This window comes from Pimephales promelas, chromosome 16 (genome assembly GCF_988280905.1).
Source record: "Pimephales promelas chromosome 16, fPimPro1.hap1.1, whole genome shotgun sequence".
Taxonomy (NCBI): domain Eukaryota; kingdom Metazoa; phylum Chordata; class Actinopteri; order Cypriniformes; family Leuciscidae; genus Pimephales; species Pimephales promelas.
The window spans coordinates 19624131-19651268 of NC_142784.1; the positions used below are offsets into that span (position 1 = coordinate 19624131).

Consider the following 27138-nt stretch of genomic DNA (forward strand, 5'->3'; position numbering starts at 1 on the left):
TATTGCCATCTTTACTTAAATTTGGTGAATATAAGAGACTTCCTAATAATTGGGTAGCATTTTATTATTATTATTTTATTTTATTATACAGTCCTGTTGGCATGCAACAACTGGTTAATAAATAGATTTAGAACCTGACTCTGAAGCTATACCCCACATAGTTACCTTATATCACTTTCTTATAGGCAAGTACACTGTAAGAACACGCAAGTGCACAAACTGAAAATTGAAATGCAACCAAAAGTGTTTACATCTCCAAACTTGTCAGATACTGTGTGTCATGTTGTTTACAGGAATGGTTAATGGTGTTGTGTTACTAACATTCTGAAATACACAGGAATTCAAATGGCTGGGTCTTCAGGATTAGTTCGGCCACATTTCAGCTGAATGGTGCAAAAACAAAATGCTCCCTCTGTTCTCAAGCATGGCAATTCCCCTGACATAGGCAAGGCCTGTTGTGGTCAGTGGCATCATATTAATTCAGAGTAACCATCGCAAAACTGAGTTAGTGACGCTGTCTAATCAGAGTCAGGTTGTCCCAACTCACATTTTTGTCATTTTCTGATACAAATCTGCCGTGTCAATTTGTAATGCCACATATAACGGACACTGGGGAGTTAGGAGCCAAAATTAAAATGCATTTACATTCATTTAAAAAAAACAAAAAACATTTGGTTCAGGCAATTAAAGGATCAGGATCATGACATTAAAAAGCTCTCCTCTGTCGTCTTTCATAGAAACTATTACCGCATAATCCCCTTTCCACCCAATCCAAACACTCTTTATATCAGCAATTACCAAAGTTATAACAGCAGCACTGACCTTCAATGCTTCGGCAGAGTTCAGAAAAAGCTATTTCCTCTAAAGGTTTTATTGCTAGAGAACGCCCCCTGTTTGTTCATGTTGTCCTCAGGTGATACTACAATTTATTTGCTTGGGGTTTATGGGCTCTAGGCTCGCAGAGGTATATGGTTCAATTTGAGACTCCGCTTTTGCTTCTGCCAAGTAAATAAACTCATCATCAAACAAAAGACAGGCTTGCTTGCAATGCATGCACAGAACACTTGGTTTTCTGCAGTGTTGACTACAGAACTCAGAAGAGCTCTGAGCAGACAGAGATGAGGTTGAAAGGCCATCTGCAGACGTTTCCAACTAAGACCATTTGTGTGCAAATTGAAATTTGAAACATTCTTTCATAATCTCTTTGAGTGTTCTTCCCTGGCAGCAGCACAAAACCTTCTTTCAGCAAGTCCACCAAGCCAGATACACAGAGAAAGGCACTGACTGCTTCCCCCCAATGAGAATCACTCATTCCGTGTCACCATCCACAGCCAACCACTTGTTTTCACTCATCTCTTTTATTATAGAAGTCATTAAAAATGGACAACAGTGCAAAAGTGATCCTTGATGTGCACAAGGATTTGCTTTAAAGCCTGGTTGGGTCTTCTTCATTGGACCGATGCAAAATATTTAATCCAGTGCAGAATGCCCATTTTAAAAATGCTATCGTGATTACAGCATATAATACAGCGGTTCTTGATCAAATGTGTATTGTGTTCAGTTTCATTCTCTCTCTGTACAAAATTGGCTTCAACTTCAACATTTTCAGCAATATTTTTTAAACAAAAATTCTTGAAGCAAATGCTCTCTCTCTCTCTTTCTCTCTCTGTCACACACACACGTCATAATCTGCCTCTAACAAACTTATAAATAATGGTTGGCCAATAAATCCTTAATTTTCAGTCAAAATAAATCAAGTAAACAAGTTTTAAATAGTGATGCTTCCAGAGCTATCAAATCGTTTACATCTTATACTACTCACTTTGACATTGTGAGAAAATTAGTGTCAGAGCAGAATTAAGTGCACTTGTTACATGGGTTTGCACTCACAGGCTTTGATGGCCTGAGTCCAACCATATATAAAGCATGTGGACAGTAGTCATAGATTATATAAGACCATCTTTAGGCAATGTATCTATGATGTGCTGGCCATGCAGCCAAACATATAGCAAAACTTTCAGACCCATTCAATTTTCATGGAAGAAAAAAAAAGGAAAACCCTAAAAACAACCCCATATGTGCTTATTAAACTCTTACTGTAATTACTGTACTGTAATTATTGCGGTTTGTGTCCTCAGGTGGGAGGGGGTCCTTTATAATGTAGGGCCAGGTGAAATGAGCGGGTCAGGGTATTGGACCGATGACATGAGGTATCGTGGACTGAAATGAGGTACCAGATCGTCACAGCAAGCAGGAGGGCAAAAAGGATGACAAAAAACCACAGGGGACACAACTGCCAGGGGGCTCTTTGCCATAAGCTGCTAGTAGAGGTCTTCGGTTTAATCGGGCCACTGGAAACAGAAAAATATATGATAAAAAGCCATTTTTCAGCATTAATAGGAGAAAGAAACTGCCTACAGGTCTCCGCATTGGTGATAGTTGGCATAAATCAGCTGTGCCCAATCCTGCTTCATGGAGGGCCAATTTCCAATTGTGCCTGAAAGTTTCTAGCAATTCAAAAGACTTTGGTTAGCAGCTTCAGGAGTGTTTAATGAGGACTAAAGCAAGAGAATGACCCACCAGGAGCATACATCAATTTTAATTTAAGCTTGGTATGCATTGGTGAGGTAAATTTGCTTTAATTTAAAATTTTCAAATGCGGTTCACGGGAGAGTTTAAGTACAGCCTTCATTTAACAACAACAACGATTCATGTAAAAAAATGACAACATTTAAAACGTGTCCTTAAGTGCAGGCCTCACTGGTCAGGGAAGCATGAGACTTCACTTTGTCAAATGATTCTCATTGCATTTTTTGCAGTCCAATGGACTTTTGGGTTTCATGCCTTTTTTGGATCACTGGCTCAAGGTTAACTAAGAATATTGGGTACAACTTTAAACATGTTGGACTACACTAACTTTGATTATAAGACTTTCTTAGTCCAGATTTAGAAAGACAATTTTAGAATTTAGAAGGAGTAAATTATGACAGTTTTCATATTTGAGTGAACTATCCTTTTAGATTTACATACTGAATTTACAGAGAGGCAAATTCACCATCATTCAAAAGTTTGGGGGGTTTCAATGTTTTGGAAAGAAATCTCTTACGCTCAACAAGGCTGCATTTATTTAAACAAAAACCCAATAATAATGTAAAATATTGATTTTTTTTAAAAAAAAACAACAACAACAACTATTCTTTATGCATTTAAAAATTCAATTTTCAGCCATTTTGTTTCTGTTTTCATAATTCTTTGAGAAAGTCCAAAATAACCGCATTTAATTAAAATAGAAATATTTTGTAACATTATAAAATGTCTTTTCTGTCACTTTTGGATTAACAATGCAAACTTGTTGAATAAAAGTATTTTAAACTTTTGAATGCTAGTGGATTTCTAATGCCTATTTTTCCAGCTGTGTAGAGAGAAAAAAATCCTGATTTTTTATATTTATTTATCACAACAAAATACATAATTAGTGCTAACCATATCAAACCAAACAGTTTCCTCACCGACTCGACTTTGCACAGGTGTTGTCCTCCAATGAGTCGGGGAAAGAAAGTCTCTCCTGCTGCCTCTAGTGACAGAGAGGGACATGACGATAATAGCTTGAGATTAACAAAGCCCTGCAGGGACTCTATTGTTTACCAGCTCTTTGGCACTGGCACACTTTACAAGTGCAATTATGTGTGGGGTGTGTCGAGGTGTAAATCACATCATAAAAATCATGCAAGGTGCCACATTCACTACACATTAACAGGCCTGGTTAATTCACAAACCTTAGGTGACCCCAAAAAGTAGTTATGTAGTTTGTAACACATTTGAAGCTACTGTGTGAGAGGTGTTTGGGACGTAAGAGTCTGCACGATGGGGAAATATACCTGTGGGTCTTCGTGACATGGGTCACATGATGAGGACGGGCAGGGGTTGTAGCATGTGTGTAGAGTTTGCTGTGGGTGGGGGCGTCTCTGGAGGAGCTCGTTCTCCTGGTAATCAACTCCCTCCTCCTCCTCCTTTCCGGAAGGCAGAGATGAAAAACTGGAGCGAGGCTATAAAGATTCACAGAAGCAACAAACACTTTTGATTGCCAAGAGCGGACAGTACAGTTTTCACTACATGTGACAGCTTCGCTATGCTACAAAAGGCGCTTGTAAATTGAAAGAGACGGGCTCCATTAACTAATAAGGTCTTTTTGTGCTCTCTTGTTTTTCTCATTTGCTTGGAGTCCTTTAGTGGGACCAACAGATACGCTGCCTCTACCTTTTCGTGTGACACATTACACAGGCGCTCTTGGCCCTTTGGTAGTGCCAGTTCCCCACTATGTTTGTGCCCACAATAACGGCTTCCATTAAAGAGCCAGTTAGAGCGGCTGGTCTTTTCCCCATCCCTGTAAAGCTGCCAATTAGCCATGAGCACCGAGAAATTACAAGAGGCTCTTTGAAATGGAAATGGTCCCTCTCTCATCAAGGTTTTTCCAAGGCTTCGGCAGGCAAATCAGCCTTTGCATCAGTGCAGAGGATTCTCTTTCCCAGAAACCAACCCCCCTTCCCTCTCTAAAAGGAAGCATTGAGCTTTTTAAGTCGAGATTGAACAGATTCATTCGAGATGGATTAATTAGCAGCACGGCTAAATAATGTGTCATTTTTATGATGCCCCCACAATAGGCTTTTTTCTCCCACAGAAAGATTGATAAATATTATGGATTTTTTATTAAAGATATGAACTAGGCCAGCACAACATGGGAAAAAAGTTAATTTTGTTTTTCTGCGATACTGTATATATTGTGATAAATGATTATTCATGTCAACTTGTGAAATTGTTTATGAAGAATTAATCATTCTAGAACAATTTTGAAGGGGAGTGAATCAACCATACACTCTTAGAAAAAAGGGTTCATTGGGGTTCTATATATGAAGCATAGGGTTCTTTACTCAACTCCAAAGAACATTTTATGCTAAAAAAAAGTTCTATAATGACAAGAAAGAACCCTTTTACCCTTTAGAAAGGCACAAAGGTTCTTTGTAAGCTATTATTCATTTATATATTACATTATTCTGCAACATTTTATAGTTGTAATTCAATTATTATTTATTAAACTGTTATAGTAACTTAATATCACCTTTTAATCATGCTGATTTTTGGAGGAGAAAAACTGAAATGGCACTCTTCGTATGATATTGATTAACTACATAAAATTATATACATATATACATTTTCTAACCCCCATATCTTGAATTTTGTGATCATTCACATGCATTCATAAATACATTTTAGGGTCTTGATGTTTGTCAATAATATGAAATATTTAATCTGGAAAGGATAAAACAAATGATAATGAATGAACCCAAAAGGTTCCATATAAAACCTTTTTCCTGGTTAAAAAGAACCCTAAAGGGTTCTTATTATTTAACCCTTAAAAAGGGTTCTGTATAGAACCTTTTAGGAGTTCCAAATACGTAGCGCTGTTAGAACCTTTTCTTCTAAGTGTGTAGGAAATAAACAAATTACAAGCATAGATAAATACAATACAACAAAAATACAAATGAAATAGCTGATAATAGTGAGCCTAAGTTCTGACATAGGCTTACTATTGGCCGACGCTGGTCTTGAGTGTGATGCTGGCGAGTAGTGAGCCTAAGTTCTGACATAGCGGTGAATAGTTATGTGTTTTTTCACATAACTAATTAAGTAAATAATTAAGTCGTTATTTTAGGGGGGCTTTGCGCACAAAAAGTATTCTCGTCGCTTGATAAACTTAAGGTTGAGCCACTGTAGTGACTTGAACTATTTTAACAATGTTTTTACAAAATTTTCTGGGCTGGCAGGTTTTAGTTACAATAGAAACCTATGGAGGAGGAGTGAGACCGCTCTCAGATTTAAAAAAAAAATATATATATATATCTTAATTTGTGTTCTGAAGACGAACGAAAGTCTTACGGGGTTGGAATAATATGAGGGTGAGTGATGACTGACAGAATTTATTTTTGGGTGAACTGACGCTTTAACAGCACACAATCATATATCAATAAATCAAATAATGTAATTATTGCAGATGCACACTTTGCAAAATCGATGCTAAAACACACACCTACATACATATACATATGGTGCAGCCCTAATATGAAGAGCAAATTGAGGCAGCAAACAGATCTTCAGCAAGTCATTGTGAGGTGGAAAAGCAGCATAATGACCATTACAGAGTCGAGACTGTTATAATGTGCACAGCCTGTGACTGCTTAATGAGATTTGGCAAAAATGTCTCCATTCACAATTACACCGAGCATCCACTCTGCATTTAGATGACTGCAGCACTAAATATGTAAACTAATGAAGCGGTTCACAACTTGCTGATTACTAATGCAGTATTCATAACTTGCTGATTTTGTTCTGGATTTGATCATGCCTAGGAAACGTAGGATGAACATACAGTGGAGTCTCAGAAGTCCACTAGTGCAATTTTGTAATTTAATACCATTTATCATTTATCCATTAAAAAAAAATGGACCCCACTGGATAATTCATACAGGATTATTTACCTATTAAACATCAATAGCTGCAACATGGGTACCCTAATGAGTCTGTCCTACCATTGATGAAAAATTTTATATAATTATTTAGAGTTAATGGCTGTGTACATGACAGCTAAATATATTTAAAAGCCAAAGACTGATTTTATGAGCTGCAATTCATTATAAACACATGAGTGGCAGCAGTTGGCCATTTATTGCATCTAAATAAGTGAGACTGATATACCACTGGTTTAACAGTAATTGCGCATCAAAAAATCCTATAATATTGACATCAAGTTAATGCCAAAAGCAATATACGAGAGCCATTAAACCATTTTTGACAGACAGCGTAATGAGTAGCATTACTGACAGAGAAGCTTAAACGTATACATACACTTCCGATATTTGAATGTTTTTGTGGAAACCATAATACAGTTCTTTCAGGTTTCTTTGAATAGATTCCAAGCAAATTGTACCTGTGAAACATGCTCCGTCTGGACGGCTTTAGAGCAAAGTTGATGTGTCTGGCCTAGCCAAGCGCTGATGCGGTCAGGGTCAAAGGTCACATGCTCAGGAGACCTAGTTTCAGGTGTTGAGGTCTTAAATTGTTTGGCGTACTGAGGCTTGCTGGCTCTGATGACTAACAAACACATGCAAAACAGATGTTAGCAAAGCATAAACAAATGACTATGATATAAAAAAATTCCAGAGGTTGACTGCAGATTAGACGAGACATTTATCATAAAAAAAAAGTCTAATCCCTGGCCTGGACATAAGCACCAAATATAACATTTTAAAACTAGTTTCTGCATAGAATATGATACAATGGGCCAAATCACAATACAGAGGCTCAAAAGTTCATCCCCCATCAAGAACTTTATAAAGTTTTAGGTGGCTATTTGGCCATTTTACAAGGATATTAGAAAACAAGCCAAATTGAAAGCAGCTCTTCCATGATTATCAAGTGATTAAGCGGTGAGAGGGACACTGCCTTCTGTGGATGGCACCAGATACACCGACCAATCAGGAGCCACAGCTTTACCTGGCACTGGCATCTGGGGTGGGGCCACACGCTCTAAGCTGTTCTCAACGCCCTGAAAAACACAATAAATACATTCAGCATTGACCAACATTAAAGATATACACAGATGCATATTCACAGCCATTTTTACCATCAAGGTCGGCTTCTATACATTAAGATGCATTTATATTGAAAGTAATGTACTTCAATGCACTTGAATAATAGGGTGGCTTGCTTAACGTGTTCTAAAGCCAGCTCAATAAGTAAAAACATACCATCTTACTCAGTCCTGTAACCATCTATTTGCATGTTACATACTACACATGTGCTTATGTCTATGCATGCACACAAAGACACCAACTACCATGTGATCCTGCAAGCAGGAGGCTATGCAAAACAAACAAAAACAAAAAAATCCCCTAATTTGCATGTCAATTACATTGAGTTGCTAGATGGAGAATGTATGCAAATACACAACGAACCAGCAATCCATGTTTAAATGTATAGTATATAATGTAAATAATTCTAAAACGAAGTTGGAGCCGTCAGATAGACTTACTGGCTGCTTGAAGCTGACAGATGCCATGTCTGAATGCGAGTCCACAGGACTCTTGTAGACTCTCCTCCTCAGAGGATATTTGGCTAGTTCATCTGTACAAGACACAAGAGGGTGGAAGATTATGTTCCAGATAAGTTAAATTCTGTTTTAAAGTGACAAGCTAATAGAAATGTGTAGCATTCACAAAGGATAAAGGGCTCCAGTCCTCATTTGGAGTCATGATTATTACATAATCACCTGATTGTAATTCACATGTGAAGCATAAATATCTCTGGAGCACCTGCGGTGGTTTACAACACATGCACACGGACGAATAAACAAAGTGTTCATTTATATTGTGAATGCAAAGTCCTCCAGTTTCCCTTTATTTTAACATGCACTTAGAAATATTGTGTGGAACGTGATCAATTTAAGACAGAAATGGTACTATTGGATAATATGCTAATATTTAGAGAAAACTACTGACATCAGTGTTATAACTAAAACTATAAAAAAATTTAGTAACAAATAAAATATAAAAAAAACTTCAGTTAATTGCCAATCCACCATTTCAAGTTTTTGTTTCTATGTTTTTTATTTACACACTAAACAACTACAGCTAAAACTTAAAGCTATAAATGTGTTTGTGTAATCAGTGTTAACTAAAACTATTAATTTTTTCAGTAACAAATAAAATATAAAAATGAAAAAAACTTCAGTTAATTGCCAATCCACCATTTCAAGTTTTTGTTTCTATGTTTTTTATTTACATACTAAACTAATACAGCTAAAGCTATATAGAAATGTGTGTGTATTTTAAAATAATAATAATAATAAAAGGACAAAACCACATAGCAAAATAAAACTAAAACTTTGAAAATATTACAAAAGCCAATTCAAAATATGAATAAAAAAATATAGTATATAAATAAAATGACAATAACACTACGTATGTATGATGTCAAGTGTAATGTGTAATAAACAACTAAAAAGGTATGTGTGTCAAGTAAATGAATTGAACAAAATTATTTGCCTGTCAATTAATCACCACCTAAAGTTTTATGATTGCCATAGATATCTGCACAGGCTTTAAAGAGAACGTTTGGCTCGGGTCAGGTAGCAGACCCCTAGATCGTCATGGCCTTATTGGCAGGTAATGGATATGAAGATTGGATTGTATTACAGAGGCAATCCCTACCTGCAGAAGCACTGAAGGAGGACGAGTCCGTGTCATCCCGGGAGATTGACCGACCAATGTCCACCGAAGGGTCCCACTCCAGAACCTGGTGATCTTGACTGGATTGAGGAAGGCAGGCCTGAGTCTGAGGCGGCATGGTGCGCTCTAAAAAACACTCATCCTCCAGCATACTCTCAGAGGGACAGCCGGAGTCAGGGGCACACAGAGCCCAGTCCTCTTCGAAAACCTGGCATAACACAATTAAACATCTTAAAACACTTGCATTTTCAGAATTACGTTTCAGTTTAAAGGTATTTATATAGAAGGAAGAAGATATGTCCTTGAAACTGCTTATGCTCACCAAGGCTGCATTTATTTGATCAAAAATACAGCAAAACAGTATTTATTAATTTTTATTTTTTTATGAAAATGAACAATTTTCTCTCAGAAATATAATATAAAAAGTTATAAAGATATTTTAAAAGGTTTTAAAATGTGATTTATTCCAGTGATGGCAAAGCTGAATTTTCAGCATCATTACTCCTGTCTTCAGTGTCACATGACCCTTCATGTAGAAATCATTCTAGTATAATGATAAAAAAAAAAAGTTCTGAGGGATCATGTGATACTGAAGACTGGAGTAATGATGCTGAAAATTCAGCTCAATACATATTTCTTATTATTATCAATGTTGAAAACAGTTGTGATGCTTGTGATGACTTTTTTTTGTTCAGGATTCTTTGATGAATAAAAAGTTTAAAAACACATTACATATACAAATAAATCGTTCCTGCCACTTTTCAATCATCAATTTTTAATGTATCCTTGCTGAGTAAAAGTGAAAACTTGTACATTAAATAATTTTGCAGTTAATTATATTACATCCATCACAATTAATTCATGTTTAAGTGCGCCTTAACTAATTCATTCTGAAAGTTCTGAGAACATACTGAACTGGCGTGAGGGAGGAAAATGCCTACACATAGACATTGTGTGCTTTTTCAGAGCTATGGAAAATATACTGTGGCAATTCATCATATGTCTGGTGTGGGATTCTATAAACATCCTATATCTGCCAACAGCATAAAGAACATAACAACCCAAGATTTTTTAGCATTTCTTAACGTGATCCACTTGGACCTAAAGAGACAAAGGCTCACACAAGGAACTTGTTCAAATGGACAGTACATGTATTGTACAGTGGCTGCTTGGCTACAAGACAACAATTCAGGCTATTCAGGGGGTGTATTCATGACTCCTCTGCCAGAACGTATGAAGTTGGATGCTTGAGTAGATTTCCCTCGGGATAATTTTCCGAAATATGTGAACTTGAGTGAACTTGAGATGGCACAAATCAAATTATCAAATAAAAAAAAATAGCTATCAGGGAAATATCAGGGGACAGAAGGGACTTATTTAGTTTTCATAGTCAATTGTGCATATGGTGTGTGATAATACTAATCTATGGAGGTTTGAACAAAAACATTAGCTAAAAGCTAGCATGCTACTGCAGATATATAATCAGTCAGCTGCTTAGTTGGCCAATATTTGGGGCGACAAATGACTTGAAATGATTATACGCACCTTGATTTCAGACCAATATAAATGGAGCAATTGAATTACAAGTTCAAAAGGGACTGAGATGACTTTCAGGCTTTATCTTGGTTCATTCCAGGTGTAAGAAAGTTAGTTTAATCTCATTTGTGCACATGCAGCATGGATATATACCAGTCTCATGCTGAGCAGGCGTGTGTGCAGGCGGCCCAGGCCCTGAAAGACACGGGCACAGTGGAGCAGGAGTTCCTGCAGATGGCTCTCGATGGCCTGGGCGTCCGCCGGCTCGCTCCTTTGGATAAGCTCTTCTCCATGCTGGAGTAAATCGTTCAGTTTACCTGCACTCTCTCCAACCGCCTCTTGAAACCCCTGAGGGATAGATATACACAAACGCGTTTAATAATCATGCACATACATACAACAACTTTCCTTGAAAACAAGTTCTATAAACCCCCAAATAGAACAACTCATTTTGAATAGAAAGTAAATTAAGCCCGTTTAGAATCATTAAAACGTCCAAAAGCAAAAATCTCAACAACAATTAGGCACGTTTATGCTTAAATTTGATATCGGCGATGCTATTTTCTTAGCACTGAGGAATAAATAAAAAAAGGTTAGAATTTGAAATACAAATAAACGCTTAAAATAATTAATCATAGATCATTTAAAAAGACTATTTTTATTTAAACGTTATTTATATATTATTAATATAACAACCGCAATAATAATAATAATAATACTGACTTATAATCATTATCGACTATCATTATTATTATATCACCGTTACCATTATTATGCTCCTAATCATCGCTATTATTGTTATAGTCCATCATGATAATTATCATAATAGTGATATCTTTATTTTTATTATTGTTATTATTATCAGCATCATCATCATCAACTATTATCATTATTTTTTATAAAAAATAAAAACTGCACTAAAATTAAAGTGAGAGGGGTTATAGCACTTGCGTATTGTTGTCCTACTGTTAGTTTAACTGCTTCTATTGTTCTTATTTTTAAGTCGCTTTGGATACAAGCGAATAAATGTAAATATATTTATTATTGATTTTATTTAAAACATAAAATGTCTAGACTTAAAGGAAAAAAGAGCACCGTTGAGAGAAATATTAATTGTCCTACTAAAAGTTCTTTATTTAAAATGTATTAATTTTGATTTTGGGGTGAAGAAATTGATTCCCCCTCCTCATTTAAAAATAAAAATTATTCATTTATTCATTTACTTAAATAAACTCTTGAGGATTTTTGCAATACATGTACGTCTCTTGTTTCTCACACTTTCAGTGACCTAATATTTGGTTAAAAAAGCTCAGAAATGCCTTTCAGGGATTTGAACCCGTAAATTAGGTGTTAAAGATCCTCACTTGTTGTAACACAAACCACACTACCCAGACGGCAAACAAACAGAGATCAGATTTCTCTCTGCATGGACCAATCCACGGATCCATGTTTCCTGAGAGTACCTGAAGCTGGTGCATCTTTGAGCAGGTGTCTTTGCCTGAGAAGTGCTCCACTTCAGTCAGTCTGAGGTCCATGTCAGCCAGCCACACTGCCATCTCTTCCCTCTGCCTCTCAAAATCCTCCCGCTGGCACACCAAATGCTGTTGCGCACACACACAGACAGAGCGAGCATCATTCTGTCTGACCGTCCACACCCTGATGCCGTTTTTAGCAAAGACAGAGACTGACAGGGAGACACCAAAATTATAACAAGGATGTCAAAGTGGCAGACAGGGAGCGGAAATGGCATAAACAAAACAGACACTGAAGCCCACAGTAAAGGGGGGGCATATGCAGTGCAGCCAAGCATAGACCTACAATGCGCAGGGGTCACTGCGGCTGAAAGGACAGAATTATGTAAGCTGAACGCAGGCAGAACAGCAGAGGGCTGTATGGATAAAGAGTTAATGGGATTAAAATGAGGGAAGAGACTTACGCGAGTAGAAAGTAGCAACTAAAACGCCTTTCAAAATCATGTGCTTTTTACGTATTTCAGCCTCAATAAACAATGTATTGAGAACCTAAACTGTAAAATATACTGGTAAAAAACTATTTAGTAATGAAACTTACCATTCAGGTTTTTTAGCATACATCTTTACTGTCTTTCACTGTAACAGTGCTAACAGGACATTCATGTATTTTTTCAATGATAAATGGCTGTTAAATTTACAGTTTTGTGAAATTAAAGACCAAATCATCAAACCATTTACAGAGATCCCTGTGTGATATTTCACATGATAATTCTTTCATTGAAATATCTTTCTTTTTCTGTGTATTCCCATGATGGTGTTTTGAATGCGTGTGCTTGACACTGCACACCTTATATATTAATATTTACATCAGCTTGTGGAAAAGCAACATTTAATGAGCTTTGAATCTTCATGTGGCTTTTTCATTATCACCAGTGTTTTTGATGGTAGTCGGTGTATTATAAAACAACAAAACAGATTTTAGTGAGTTGTTCTATTTACATTATGTCAGTTAATGACATACTGTATGCAGGTACACTCTCAGAAAAAAGGTACAAAAGCTGTCACTGGGGCTGTACCCTTTCAAAAGGTACACTTTTGGCTGCATATTGGTACCTTAATGGTATTAGCTCCTAAAATGTACATATTAGTGCCTAAAATGTACATATTAGCGCCTAAAATGTACATACTGGCACCTAAAATGTACATACTGGCACCTAAAATGTACATACAGTCTCAGCACCTAAAATGTACATATTCACACCTAAATGTACATATTAGCACCTGAAATGTACATATTAGCACCTAAAATGGACAAGTTTGCCTTTTGAAAATGTACAGCCCGTGACAGCTTTTGTGCCTTTTTTCTGAGAGTGTAGCATAACTAAAATGTTGCTACCTTTTTTACGGTAAAGTTCTCGCAACCACAGCTGCCATTTTATTTACCATGAATTTCATTGATTGTTTACAGTGTGCTTGCTTTAAAAGATGTCACATTTGAGTAGTTCGAGGGTCCTTATATACCTTTAACCTGCGGCGCACAGTCTCTACTGTGTTACTGAGCTGATCCCAGCGGTGTCCGCAGTCCTTCGTCATTTCTACGAGCCGTGTGCCCATAGTACCTCTAAACAGGCCGACCAGAGTTCGACTCTTCTGAGTCAGGCCGTCCAGCTGGTTTAACCGCATCCTGGCCTCTGCATGCAGGTTCTGGAAAGAGATACAAAAACAGTCGGTCTTTAGTTACTGATGACATCATGCGATTAACTAGGAGGTAACCCCCTCTAAAGTGTAAAATTAACCACCGGAAGGTAAAAAATAAATCCCACCAGTTCTCTGATTAACTAAAGCAGGTTATTTTAAGAAATTGGTGCGAGGGGTTAAGACGGAGGGAGGCACAACGGTGCTTAGGAGAAGAGCCAATGAGTTTGATGGCCATTTGGTGTCATTTATCTTCACTGGCACAAGTCCCGGTCTTCTAGACAGTCTGAGTAAATGCGCTGTCGGTGCAAGTGTAAGCGTGTCTGTGTCGTTGATTACACTTTCATTGTAGAAAGCGTCAAAACGTGACTAATCTGTCAAAAAAAGTGACTAATCTGAGATGGCCTTGCACTCATCATATACAACAATACAGCAGCTAGGAGTTTAGGGCTAAATTATTTATTGTTATTTTTTTGGGCAATTATATTTGCTCAGATTTAAACTGGAAAATGGGCAGACTTGTGGCTTTACCGTGTTTCTAGGCCTTAACATTTTTTTTCGTTTCTTCTCCTTAGTGTACATGGTCCAATCGGGTTAGGAGTGGATAAGAGTGTTTGGAATGGATAAGCATGTTATTTTAGGATACGTGTAGTAGGTAATGTGAGTGAAAGCATTTTGTTTGTGTTTGTGGTGTACGTGTATGGTTTTGAATTTGTAATGAATAAAAAGTTAACAAAAAAAAGAAAAAAAATGGTTTATTTTTGGAAATTGACATTAAGATTTAAGATATAAACATTTTCCATTCACCCTGAATGCATGTTATTTTTTACTTGGTCCCATTACATGACTTGTTTTTTTACATGCTAGTAACACACACACACACACACACACACACACACACACACACACACACACACACACACACACACACACACACACATATATATATATATTAGGGCTGTGCAAAAGGCAAAAATTAATTGCGATTAATCGCATCCAAAATAAAAGTCTGTGTTTACATATTATATTTGTGTGTGCTGTATATAATTATTTTGTATATATAAATACCTATGCATGCATATATATATTTAAGAATAATTTGCGCTTAAATTCTGTATATATACATATATATATAAATACATAATCTATATTATATAAATATTTTATATATGAATAACACATTTTCTTAAATATATAGATGCATGTGTGTGTATTATATATACATAATAATTATATACAGCACACACAAATATATTATGTAAACACAGACTATATATAAATAAATAAAAAGTTTTAGATCGGTAAGATTTTTTATGTTTTTAAAAGTCTCTTCTGCTCACCAAGGCTGCAATTATCTGATAAAGAAATATTATTACAATTTAAAACAGTGGTTTACTATGTGAATATATAGTGAACTGTAATTTATTCCTGTGATCAAAGCTGAATTTACAGCACCATTACTCCAGTCTTCAGTGTCACATGATCCTACAGAAATTATTATAATATGATGCTCAAGAAACATTTATGATTATCATCCATGTTGAAAACAGTTTTTTACATTTTTATTTCAGGATTCTTTGATGAATAGAAAGTTCAAAAGAACAGAATTAAAACTATTCAAAAAGTAAAACCATACTACCATTCAAAAGTTTGGGGTCAGATACTAGATACGTTAATATTACGTTATTGGTTCTAGTGTAGTTATTCATTAATGAAGGAACCGTATTCTAAAGTGATACCGATTTTTCCTTTTCTTTACACACTCTTACCTGTCAATAACCCTAAAATTAAGCATCAAACATCACTGAAATTAGACCCAATGTCTTCTTACCTCATACTTTTGTAACTCCTCTTTTGCTGTAACATAAAGCACATGGCTGGAGTTTGGGGACGCTGCCATTTTCTCAGCTGATCGAAGCCAGTCATCCAAGCTGGAGAGTTCTTTCTTGAATTCATACCACAGCATCCACCTCCTCTCCAGCCTGATGGACCAAAACAAACAATTAGATAGGAAAGTCTGTACAGATCAGTTATACAGACAGGTTTCCAATACACATGGATGCCTACTCACTTGACGCAGCCCTCAAGAGAGAAGGAAACATCTTCGCTCACGTCTCCAATGAACGACCACTCATTAGAGAACTCATTCAAATCATCATGTTGAAAGCATCTCGTGGGACAGCAGGTCTCAGAGGACTGTAGGTAGAGACCACTTTGGTGGTTCGTATCAACACATGTTTGTATCTCTTGTCTGTCTTCATCACTTCCTCTGGGGCCTACTCTAGAGTTTCCATGGTGACTGGCTTTGAGTGACGTCTCTTCTAACATCCTGGCATGACCAAGCGCCACCTGTTTACAACACAAAGAGTTCATAAGGATCAAACACAGCATGATATACGGACATAGTGTGACCCTGTTGTCAAAAATGAGTTCTTTCAATTACAGTATCTAGTCTTCCTTGTGAGGATGTTAATGCAGCGTGAGCTAAATTCATTTCTATGTCACAATGGAGTGGAAATTTTATTTTTGGGTAGTTGACATTAAAGGTAGGTAATTTGTTCACAAAAATTTTTTTTGTTATGCTAGCTGAAAGTCTCTTCACATAACGATAGCAATCACGAAGTCGTCTAAATGTATTCATACATATACATTTATGACCATGAAAATGTTCATCCAATCATTGCATTCAGTCCGAAGCCCTGCTCACGCAGACATCATCAGCTTGTTTCACGCTATGCAGAGTTGAGACATCAGTCAGCGAGCACCGCGACCACCTATTACAGTTCCTCCTGAACCAAAACAACGTGCTTATGCAGCGTTTACACCATAACTACTGTAATTGGGAAGAGATGGAAACACGTAACATATACTCAGAACGGTTTGAGAGTCAAATTATGCGTTTCAATGGCAATATTATCAACGGCGAAATGAATCTGCAGCAGTCAGGTGGTACAGGTCAGTGCTCTTTAAGTCCTTTATGTTCATTATTATTGTATGTTCCCTGCTGAACGCAATCATGTGTTTTAGATGGGGCGTGACTTTGGAGACGGGAGGGTGCGATCTAATGTTTTCATAGCCAACTCGCAACTAGCCTCGCCGAAAATCACCTATATCATAATTTGAAATAATTTTGGGAAGTATTTTAGGAAGAATTTAAAAAGCATTTTAAAGGAGCTAAACGCAAGTCTCTGAGTTTTTGCAGAACTACGCCCCCTCTGGCGACAAGCGAAACTGCAACCAGAGCTGTGCGCGTTCATGGAGGAACACACACACATACGCACGTTTGCACGAGCTGTTCATAAGCATCAGCCGCACACTGTGCGGCACACATCTTTTGTTACAGTCATAATGAGGTAATACAGTAATAAATCTGCAAGTCATTTAAAATATATGAAAGGAAAGGCATTCGAGTAAATTACACACTTGTGTGAGAGGGGGAAACGGGGGTAGTAGAAAACTTCGGTTTTTGTTTCCATCTATCTCCCTGTGCTTACTGTATCCACTTATGATTGAATTATTATGGAAACACGTTCAGTTATCACTTTGTATAGGCTATGACCCGTTTGAGCCCTAGAGACGACCGGAGATCTCTCCGTTTGTTGAAAGCTTCCCGATATTGACTCTCGTCTTATTCCGACGCATGGCACTGGACAGACAGAAGTTTTATTTTCTGTCTCACGTGGAGTTTGCGTTGGGGTTTGTAATGAGCTACAAGCCGGTCTCTTTCCGCGCCATATACAGATTTAATGAAGTGCACGTCACCGAAAGCAACAGATATGAGCTGGATTTTATTAATCATCGGCTAATTTCAAAATCAGCAAAGACAGCAATAAGAGAGATCGGCAACAGAACTGGTAAGATCATTTCATTTCTTTACTTTTAATGAAGATGGTAGTGTTAAGCGTCTGCGACTTACTTTCACTAATTCACTTTGATTTGCGATAGATTGCGGCGCTTGATGAAGGGGCTCAGCTCAGCTGCTCAGGTGATGCGCGTCGTCATATATGACTAAAATATCATGACATATAGCTTGGTTTCAACAACCAGATGCATTTACACTTGTCCAGTTTCGTCTGGAATACGGCACAGACCACGTCCTCAAGTGGTTTGAGCGATCGAATTCAAATCCGTCTCGAATGCGTTTCGGAGGGCATTTACACCCTGGTCTTTTCACGATCGAATAGCTATCCGATCACAGAAGACACATGAAGTGACCAGGTGTAAACAGCCCCTTTGAATCCATCGTCTACTTTTGTGGAAAGCTGACTAGAGTTGTGTCGCTCGAGTTGTCTTCTCTGATACGGAGAACGGCGGCGAATAGCTACACGAACCTGCCAGACATAGCCAGGCGAGCGTGAACGCGCATGACGTCACGCCCAGTCTCAGATTCGAGCCCGAATCCCTCTTATATATTTCACTGTACAGGGTTATAGAGGCGATCGCAGTGATCAAAGAAGGGCTCATTCAGCCCATCAGGCGATTGTTTAAGCATGTATGGGTTAGAAAACGGCTATTTTTAACATGAAAAGTTGCGCAATGCACCTTTAAACAGAAAATTTGCATTTTAATGACTCCGAAAGCTTTTAATTACAAAATAAATCCATTTGTCAGTTTTAAAAATTAACTAGTAATGCCAAAAGGTTATTAAAATGGTGCAAATTTAAATTAGTGGTGACCACGATTTAAGATATCATTAAAAAAAAAATTTATTGAAAGAATAAATAACTTGAAATAAAATATATTAATGAATAAGATACAATAAAATAATTAAATAATAAAAAAAACCCTCAAAAATATGAAGAATAAAATAATGAACAAAAGGTAAAACTTTACAATAAGGTCTCATTTAACATTAACTAACAATGAGAAATTCAATGTTTATGGTACTTAATAATCTTTGTTAATGTCTCTTAATAAAAATAGGGTCATTTGTTGTTCGTTCACCATGATAACAAACAACTGATTTAAAAAATGCATTAGTTAATGCTGAAATTAACATTAACTAGTGTTCATGTTAACTAAAGTAGTCAACTATAATAAAACCTTATTGCAAAGTGTAAATTTGAACAAAAATGAAAAGTCCTATGCTAAATGTTCACCATTGCATAGTTTTCTTTTAAATCTCTCATCTAAAGCAGAATTTCACGTTCACTGATCACGGTGCATCTGGTTAGAAAAGCTGTAGTTTATCACAAACAAATTAAAACTTTCAGTCACAGAGGAAAGTCTCCTGTGCTCTAGGGTATAATTTCAGCCATCAAAAATAAAATAAATCAGTTTTATGCCCATTACCCAAAGGAGTTACGGCGCTGCCGCCACAGCCCTGGCAGAAAAAAGAAGCCAAATAGATTTTCCTCACTCTAATACCTGCATAATGTGGCTGGCAGAACAAGGTCAGCTATGCCAGGCCATGGCTGCTGTCAATCAAGAGTGATGGTCCCAAAAACTGCCTTGGGCTGACCTCATGAAAAACACTTTAAAAAAAATGTTCAAGAATAACTTAAGAGCCTACGTCATTCTCATAAGTGGTCCACATCAGTATTTATGAAGGACTTGCCTTGCGAGATCACTTGGGGAGAACAGTTCTTTCTAAACTTCAAGCCCAACCAGCAAATAACTCAAAGTTAGATGGGCATATTTTACCTGCAACCTTGCCGTCCACCTCGGCCGCCTCTACTGTAGGTACACACTGACTTCAGGCTCAGCCGAAACAAAATAATGGTCCTTTCTCAAGGTCTGCCATGAGTTTGCCCCAGTGGAAGGCATTAAGGCACTGGACTGAGTCTCAAGGTAGTCAGTTTGAAAATCGAAGTCACCATTATTGCTTTTCACAACCTGCAGAGAAAGCTCTTGCCCGAGGAGTAATGGAGTGCAAACACGACTGCAATCCATACCCTGTTCCTAACCTTTTCAGAAGTGAACATACTTATGCAGCCTGCAGGCCATATCCCATCTCAACGGTGAGCTTGTGTCTTGAGGAACAGGTGTGTACGTGTGACACCCAACAAGCGTGCAGTGACACAATGACTGTTAATGGGGCATTAAGAATCTGATTTCATACTGATTTTCACCCTGTAGGCCAACAGTACATGCAGCCCAGCTTAAGTTACATATCATAATGCTCCAACACACAAACCAAACCAGGGAGATTGTCATACAAGCCTAAGATGTGGAATAGGGGTGTAGCAAGTTCTCACAGGTGTAAATGTAAAATGAACGTGACCATTTTGATATCCAATCTAGTCTTGGACAGCTTGACCATAGTAATCATATAAATGTAATCCTGCAAGAAAGTCGTGGAGAAGGATCATGGTAAATTAATATAGATATAGCAGGATCAAAAAGCAGCATGAGACCCCCAAGGATGTAAATGACAGGCCGGATTATAGATGCTTAGTCATCCCATTCAGCTCGTGTCGGTGGTTTGGCTAGAAACAGACGAGGCAGGTGCATCTGGGGATCTTTCCATAACACAGCCCGCATTTAAATGAGCCGGAGTTGAATAAACACGCAAACTGTCTGTGAGTGTGGCAGAGGACAAAAAGCCCTTACATTTAGGTGAAAGGTGATGCAGGATGAGTCTGCATGTGGAAGCAAATGAAAAGTAATGATGCATTCAACACATCAATGGCGTTCAAAATTACTTATTCAGGTTTTATAGTCCATTTTTCCCACATGACACCTCTGTACAGACACAAAACACCCTCACAGAACATGAATGTCGCTCTGGAGAGAACATCGTTTTTATTTCTTGCCGCCGAATGAACCTCACGGCAAACTAAAGGTAAAGTTACCCTTTCGGTGGCCAATGACAATTACTTCCCTTGGCTTATGATAAGCATGGGAAAGGTCATAACATTTTAAAAGCTCAGACCGTTGCTGTTTCCATCCGAAGCAGTAAACACCCAATCTCTTGCCAAGTTCAGGGCTCGCTCTGAATCTCATCCCACACGCTGCCAAGCAAAAAGTATAACCGACAATTTCTGCCCACTTTCTATTGATTAATTTGAGGAGGAGGACAAAAATGGGTTTAACAGCATGTCTAATGTCTCTAATCAATCACATCACTGAAAAGCTAAATAGTATTTAGACTCATGGAACAACCTTCTAGATGTAAACTAACTTTCCTACAATAACAATCATGGACTAAGACTACAACATACAGCAAGGAGTCTATAAGGATATAAAAGATAATGATGCTCAATCAGTAGATCTAAACTGGTGACCCAAAAAGAAGAGGAAAAATAACAATGCTAAAAGCAAATAATAAAACTACGAATAATCACTAAACATCTATTTATTTAAATAAACATCTATAAAACTACTAAAATTAGAGAAATAAAACCTATATATAAAAAGTGGTGAAAATAAAAATCCTTGAGGTGAAAATCAAATTTTTAAATGTTGTTTGACTATGTGGTGTTTTTAATATGGTTTAAGATAAATCATATGCAAATTCAGTCAACACCATAGCGGAGTATTTTCTCCTTGAAAAGGGCATTGTACCGAATATAGGCCGCGTCCGAAATCTTAAAAATACTGCCTTCGAAGGGTGCACTCTAATGTAGGAAGGCATTAGGGCGCAGCCGCATCTGTATCAATTGTTAACTTCACTGTCTCCTGTGAAACCTTCATCTGATTGATATTTGAAGGCAGATGTATCCTTAACTGCCTTTGGTATCCCACAATTCTGTGCTTTCCATTCGGTGAAAGCTGAGCTAAGTGGTAACAATGGTGTCTCAAAGTTGCGTTTGGTGGTCAGTTTGTGTGTAAAAGCACTTTTTAACCAATGCGAATCACTTTTTAAGTAATTTCTTGGGAGAAATTACTATTGTAGTAATTAAATATGCTCTAGTCATCCTCAAAGCTCTCTCTATTTTACCGTGTAGAAGTTAAACTGCCTCAGAAGTCTGTCCAAAATCTGTTTTGTGCAGTACCTTTGAGTGCAAACGCTGCCTGTGAAGTCCTGATAGGGCAGCGAGGCGACAAGTCAGTTCCTTAAATTTCCGGACGCAAACCATAACCTCAAAAATGAGTTTTGAAACCATGTAAACAATCTAGTCAACGTGCGGGCTGGAATTTGGGTATTTTAACATAATGAGCAAAACACCAATTTTAACAAAGGACAGGAGTGTGTAGAGTAGGCTATATTACAGTTGACAGGGGGGATCAGGTAGATTGTGCGAATTGGGGGAGGGGGGGTAATTAGCAAATTCATGGGTCAGCGTATACTAAATGAAGCAATGGTGTAGTTACATTCAAGCTAGCATGAAGAAATTTTTCACAGGGAAAATGTTCACTTTTGACTATCAAAGATTATACAATTACGGTATGGACTGGAAAGGGAATTCAAATAAATAACAGTTTATAAAACATTTATAAAATAATTTACATAAATTATAACTAATAATAATAATAATAACTGCCTTTTTGTACTTGCAAAATTAGAAAAAATTAATTACTATTTAGCTTCAGTTAGGTTAATAATTCTGAGTAAATATTAATTAATAAATATTAAGCTTATATACTTGCATGCTAAAGTTGTTTTATTATTTTTATTTTTTTTTTATTTTAGGTTTTACAGACACCTGGAACTGTACTGGGCCACCACTTAATGTCCAATGTAAAATCTTAACAGAAAACCTGTGGATTAACATGGCGAACACCACAACCCTGCACAATTTTAACACCATTTGCTCAGTGGGAGTCACAAAATTACAACAATCTAAAATAGTTCATCTTGACTGAGCCAACCTGTTCAGAAATTGTATTTTTAATTGAAAACGTGTGCACACACTTCCAGTGAGGTGACAGCGTTCCACCCACTCCCGTCTGTACCGTCCCACGGAGGCGGTCTGAGGGACAACTGTGTTTCCGGTAATGGGTGCTCATGAAGACGGAGGAGATAAGGACCCTGGTGCTCCGCACCGCTTGAGCTCGAACCCTCTGTTCGCTCTCCCCGTCCTCACAGAGACTGCAGAGACTGCACTCATTGTCTCTTTGGTGCCACAGGCCCAAATTGCAAACAAGCAGGCCTTTCTCAGCACCCGGATAGAGAGAAAAGGCCAGTGCCAAGACACCTGATCTGATCCACTACACACACACAAAAGCAAGAGATGAACCAGGCCCCCCCTCCTCTCCTCTCCCTGGGCCCCTCAGAGGCCAAGCTGTGTAGAGGGCAAAAGAGCATCGGAACAGCAAACTCGCTCCGGGGTCCTGTAAACTACAGTTCATTATCGTTTCTTAATTCAAGCCCGACTGTGCCCTTAATTCTCTTAATAAGAGGCGAATGCTCTGAGAAATTGTTCATTTGTGATTAAAGTAGCTAGATCAGCCTTCAAATCCAATCCAGGCTTCTTCTAATCCCATTTACAGCACTCGCAATCTGGTGAGAGTTCTTAGACGGCATCCTCCTGGAATTGCCTCAATTTCCCATGCTTAAGACGGGATGATTCCAAAAATCAAAAACAAACAGATGACAAGGAAGATCTGCTGCTTTGTGACAATATCAAAAGTTTAATGAGGACATCATCCATTAATTGCAGCACATAGTCAAAGGCAAGCTACTCCAAAAGGCACTGTTCTTGTTAAGATGAATTTTGCTCATCCACATGAATGCTAGAGATGGAAATGATTGCCCTCTCAGCTGTGATTCCCCAGCTAGCAGACGTCTGACAGGTGTTGTGCTCAGGGAGAATAACACAGACTCATTCACCCGACAACTGAAAATTCATTCAAGGACAGACAGTGAGTTTTACAAAGCTGAATATCTGTTTGCCATGCCTGAAGCAAGGTCATTCTCTCAGGAGAAAGAAAGAAATCATGTACCTCTCTATTATTATCAGTTTGAAGAGAAGATAGATATATTTTACAATAAGCACTCACTATCGTACGCAAACTTAAATACAAGAAATTAAACTAAATCACAGATCACATTCATCCCTCTCTGCTTTCATTATCTGTGCATGCCAGAAAACAAAACTGTCATTCATCCTTTACAAGTGTTGGTGAAATCTGATTCCTGGTTTTCAAACAAAGCTCTGCTCAGGGGGCATCTGCAGTTTCAGCATCGAAACTGGCCAGAAGCAACAGGGAGGAGAAAGCTCTTAAAAAAAAAAAATAAAGTCTAACAATGAAAGCCAGTAGCAGCATTAGACTGAATGGCCAATTACTACCGATGCATGACGCCATTCATCATTAAACTCAGCATGGTGTCATTCTGGCAAAGAAGTGTGTTTTGTTGAATGCATCTATACCCTGTCCTGAACCATAATGGGTCTGGGAGGGGATATTTAGAAAGAAGAGACAAAGCAGGAAGCTCTCTTTTGCCCTTTTAAACCAACATGCATTTCTTTCAACCAGCAATCTTCAAATAAACCCACTTCTGGGGTCTTAAAGCAGGAAGCCAGAACAGTATGACAAAAGAGCAGGACATGTACAAGCAGGAGAAGGAGAACTTTATTCTCCGTGCTCACTTTTTCCTGACACTGCTTAAACCATGGTTTGTTGGGCCTCATAATCGAATCATTGGGTTTAGGTCTAAATTTGAACAAATTACCTACAGAAATCGTAAACATCAAATTAGAGGGAATATTGACTGCAAATCAGATAATCGATTATAATTGTTTTTAAAGGGCTCACTGAAGGCCCCGGGTAGACCGAGATAAGAGTAAGACAAAAAAAATAAATAAAACACCAATTCAAGTTTGTCAAGCCATGAAGTCTTGGAATCTACTCAGATGGATGAAAAAGATAATATGTAATTGTTAGTTTCACAATCAGCTGCCTGAACATTAATTATTTAGCATTTTTCATATTCTCATCATGATGTAGTAGTAGCCAGTGTGCAGTTTTTCCCACCACAGACGACACTTTAAATTACATTCTTATGCTAATGATGGCAACCACAACAGAGAGATCTGTAATATTAATGATAGAAACATATGGGGAAGGAGACGACGTCTGAAGGTAAAAAATCTAAATCGAATCCCTTTTTATTGGTTTCTTAATTAAATTACATGTTTGAAACTATTTTATTAAAACACTTATTCCATTTATTTATTCTAAATATAAAATAAATATAGTCACAAGTTTGGACATAATTTCATAATATACATTTCTAATGAATAAATAAATAAATAAATAAATTTTGTTGCAGTTGCAGACTGATTATGGTTAATTTTTTTTTATTTAAGCCCATTAAAATTAATTAGATAAAAAACAAAATATCTCTGACCCTGAATACAGGCCCAGTTTAAACTGCAAGAGGCATCAGATGCTACTGCAGGAATAATCAATGGGCATGGAGTATCACATTCAGCAGTAGTCTTGTAACCTGGTCTGGTGTTGTCACCCAACTGGTGAGTCATGCATACCATTCCACAACAGAAACATTTATACAAAAACCATTGAAAACAATGGCTTGTATAGAAGCAAAGCACTTAAACACGCCCTTTGCAAACTGTCACGTGCGTAATTACCATCTGGTACATCGCCCAAAAAGTTTGTCCCTGTGTTTACACACTAGAACAAGTAATAGCTATTTTAAAAAAAATTCGATTAGTGATAGGCTAAATATAATTTTCGTCGAAAATCTACCCATACATGTATAAATAATTTTACTTCACGCTTATTAAATGCACAAACGCGATAAAGCACGTGAACAATGTTTGAAAGCGATTTTTTTTTAAAAGCAATAAAATGGGAGAATTAAGACTTACGTGCAAACCTGTCACTCCAGCTTCCAGCCTTTTCCTTCAGGGAATCCCTCGGCGTTTCAGCAATCAAGCATGAGCAAAAGTTTTTATCCGCAGGGAGAAGATATACTTTGAAATTCCACCTATGCTTTACACACATCAAACAAGAAAAACCGCTATGTGTTGTGAGATAAAGAGAAACTATGATGCAGGTCACTTTACGCAAGTCACCAGTCTTTTGAGTTATAAGCAAATTGAACTGTCACCTGACACAGGTGAGAGGAAGCCACGCCCCCGACCAGTTCATCCACTCCTACTCACCTTTACAACTCTGCGTGACTTCAAGCATTGATATTTACGGAAATAAAATATGATATATTGTTATTTTTGTAAGAAAATATATATTTATTTTTTTTTTAAAAAAAAAGAGAAAAGAAACTATTATAAAATAAAGTACACAACAAGAAAAAATGATAAAGTAGGCGTACGTTAAAAATTATTTTCTTCATTCATATTGCGCGTCATTCAGGAACATTTCATTATTTACTTTTCATAACACATTAGACTGCAAAGTCAGTTGCTGTACAAGCTACAGAAGCTGATGGTGCTGTATTCAATGTCATCATTCTAAAGCAACCATTTTAATCAGTATTTTTATCAGTATTTTTGTATTCTGAAACGTTTTATGAAACATGTGGGGCTGTAGGGAAAATATTGGAAATTTCTATTATTATTCGAAAGTGCAAATTCTGCATGTGTGGTGATACAGTACTCAATATAATACAAAAACAACATAAATAAACAAACAAAAATTGGAGTTATCTAAAAAGAAAAGTTATCTGGACTTTCCTGGAAAGGTAGTAAAACAAATAAAAATTCATGATTTAAGATATGATTTAAAAAAATCCTCAATATTGAACATGGTTGACTGGTCAGCATTTATTTAATAAGTGTATATAGATATATAAATCTAGACAGGTATATGCTATATACACATAATTTTATTCAGTCTGTGTCTCTTTCAAAATAAGCTGCTGACTAGGAAACTGCAGCATGAATGTATGTTGTATTGGAGGGATGGATTAGCTCACTGTATATTAATAGGCAGATCTCCCATAGGAGCTCTTTTGTTGATTACAAGGAAACAAAGAAAAAGGTCCCATAAGGGGCCATGCTGACAACTGCTGGATATGAACTTGGCAGGACACCATTTATCCCCGTTGAAGAGTGTGTGTGAGCAGACGGCACCACTACACCAGGGCGCACCAATCCGACGGCCAACCTTCACTCATGTACCCCGTGTTCACTCATGCAGTCACCATTTGTCTCTTTTCTCACCCAGTAAGGAGGTACAGCTCCTGCATATGCTCATACGTCTGAGCGGGGAGGGGTCCAGTGATTCACCGCTCACGTCAGAATGAATCAGTCAATTTTGCTAATTATGAATAAAACACAGTG

The 27138-nt window shown here is 37.4% G+C and overlaps 1 protein-coding gene across 1 annotated transcript; it reads right to left on the reverse strand.

Annotated features, from left to right (window-relative positions):
* Positions 1 to 1988: 1988 nt before the first annotated feature.
* LOC120473315 (nesprin-1) lies at positions 1989 to 25964 on the reverse strand. The gene is made up of 13 exons (XM_089121171.1): positions 25705 to 25964; positions 16056 to 16333; positions 15816 to 15966; positions 13811 to 13993; positions 12281 to 12418; positions 10971 to 11165; positions 9264 to 9489; positions 8087 to 8178; positions 7549 to 7600; positions 6983 to 7146; positions 3879 to 4046; positions 3510 to 3574; positions 1989 to 2351 (listed from the first exon to the last, which is right to left on the reverse strand). Exons 2-13 carry the CDS (start codon positions 16310 to 16312, stop codon positions 2135 to 2137), a joined length of 1908 nt encoding a protein of 635 aa, XP_088977297.1. The 5' UTR covers positions 16313 to 16333; positions 25705 to 25964; the 3' UTR covers positions 1989 to 2134.
* Between the last annotated feature and the right edge of the window lie 1174 nt (positions 25965 to 27138).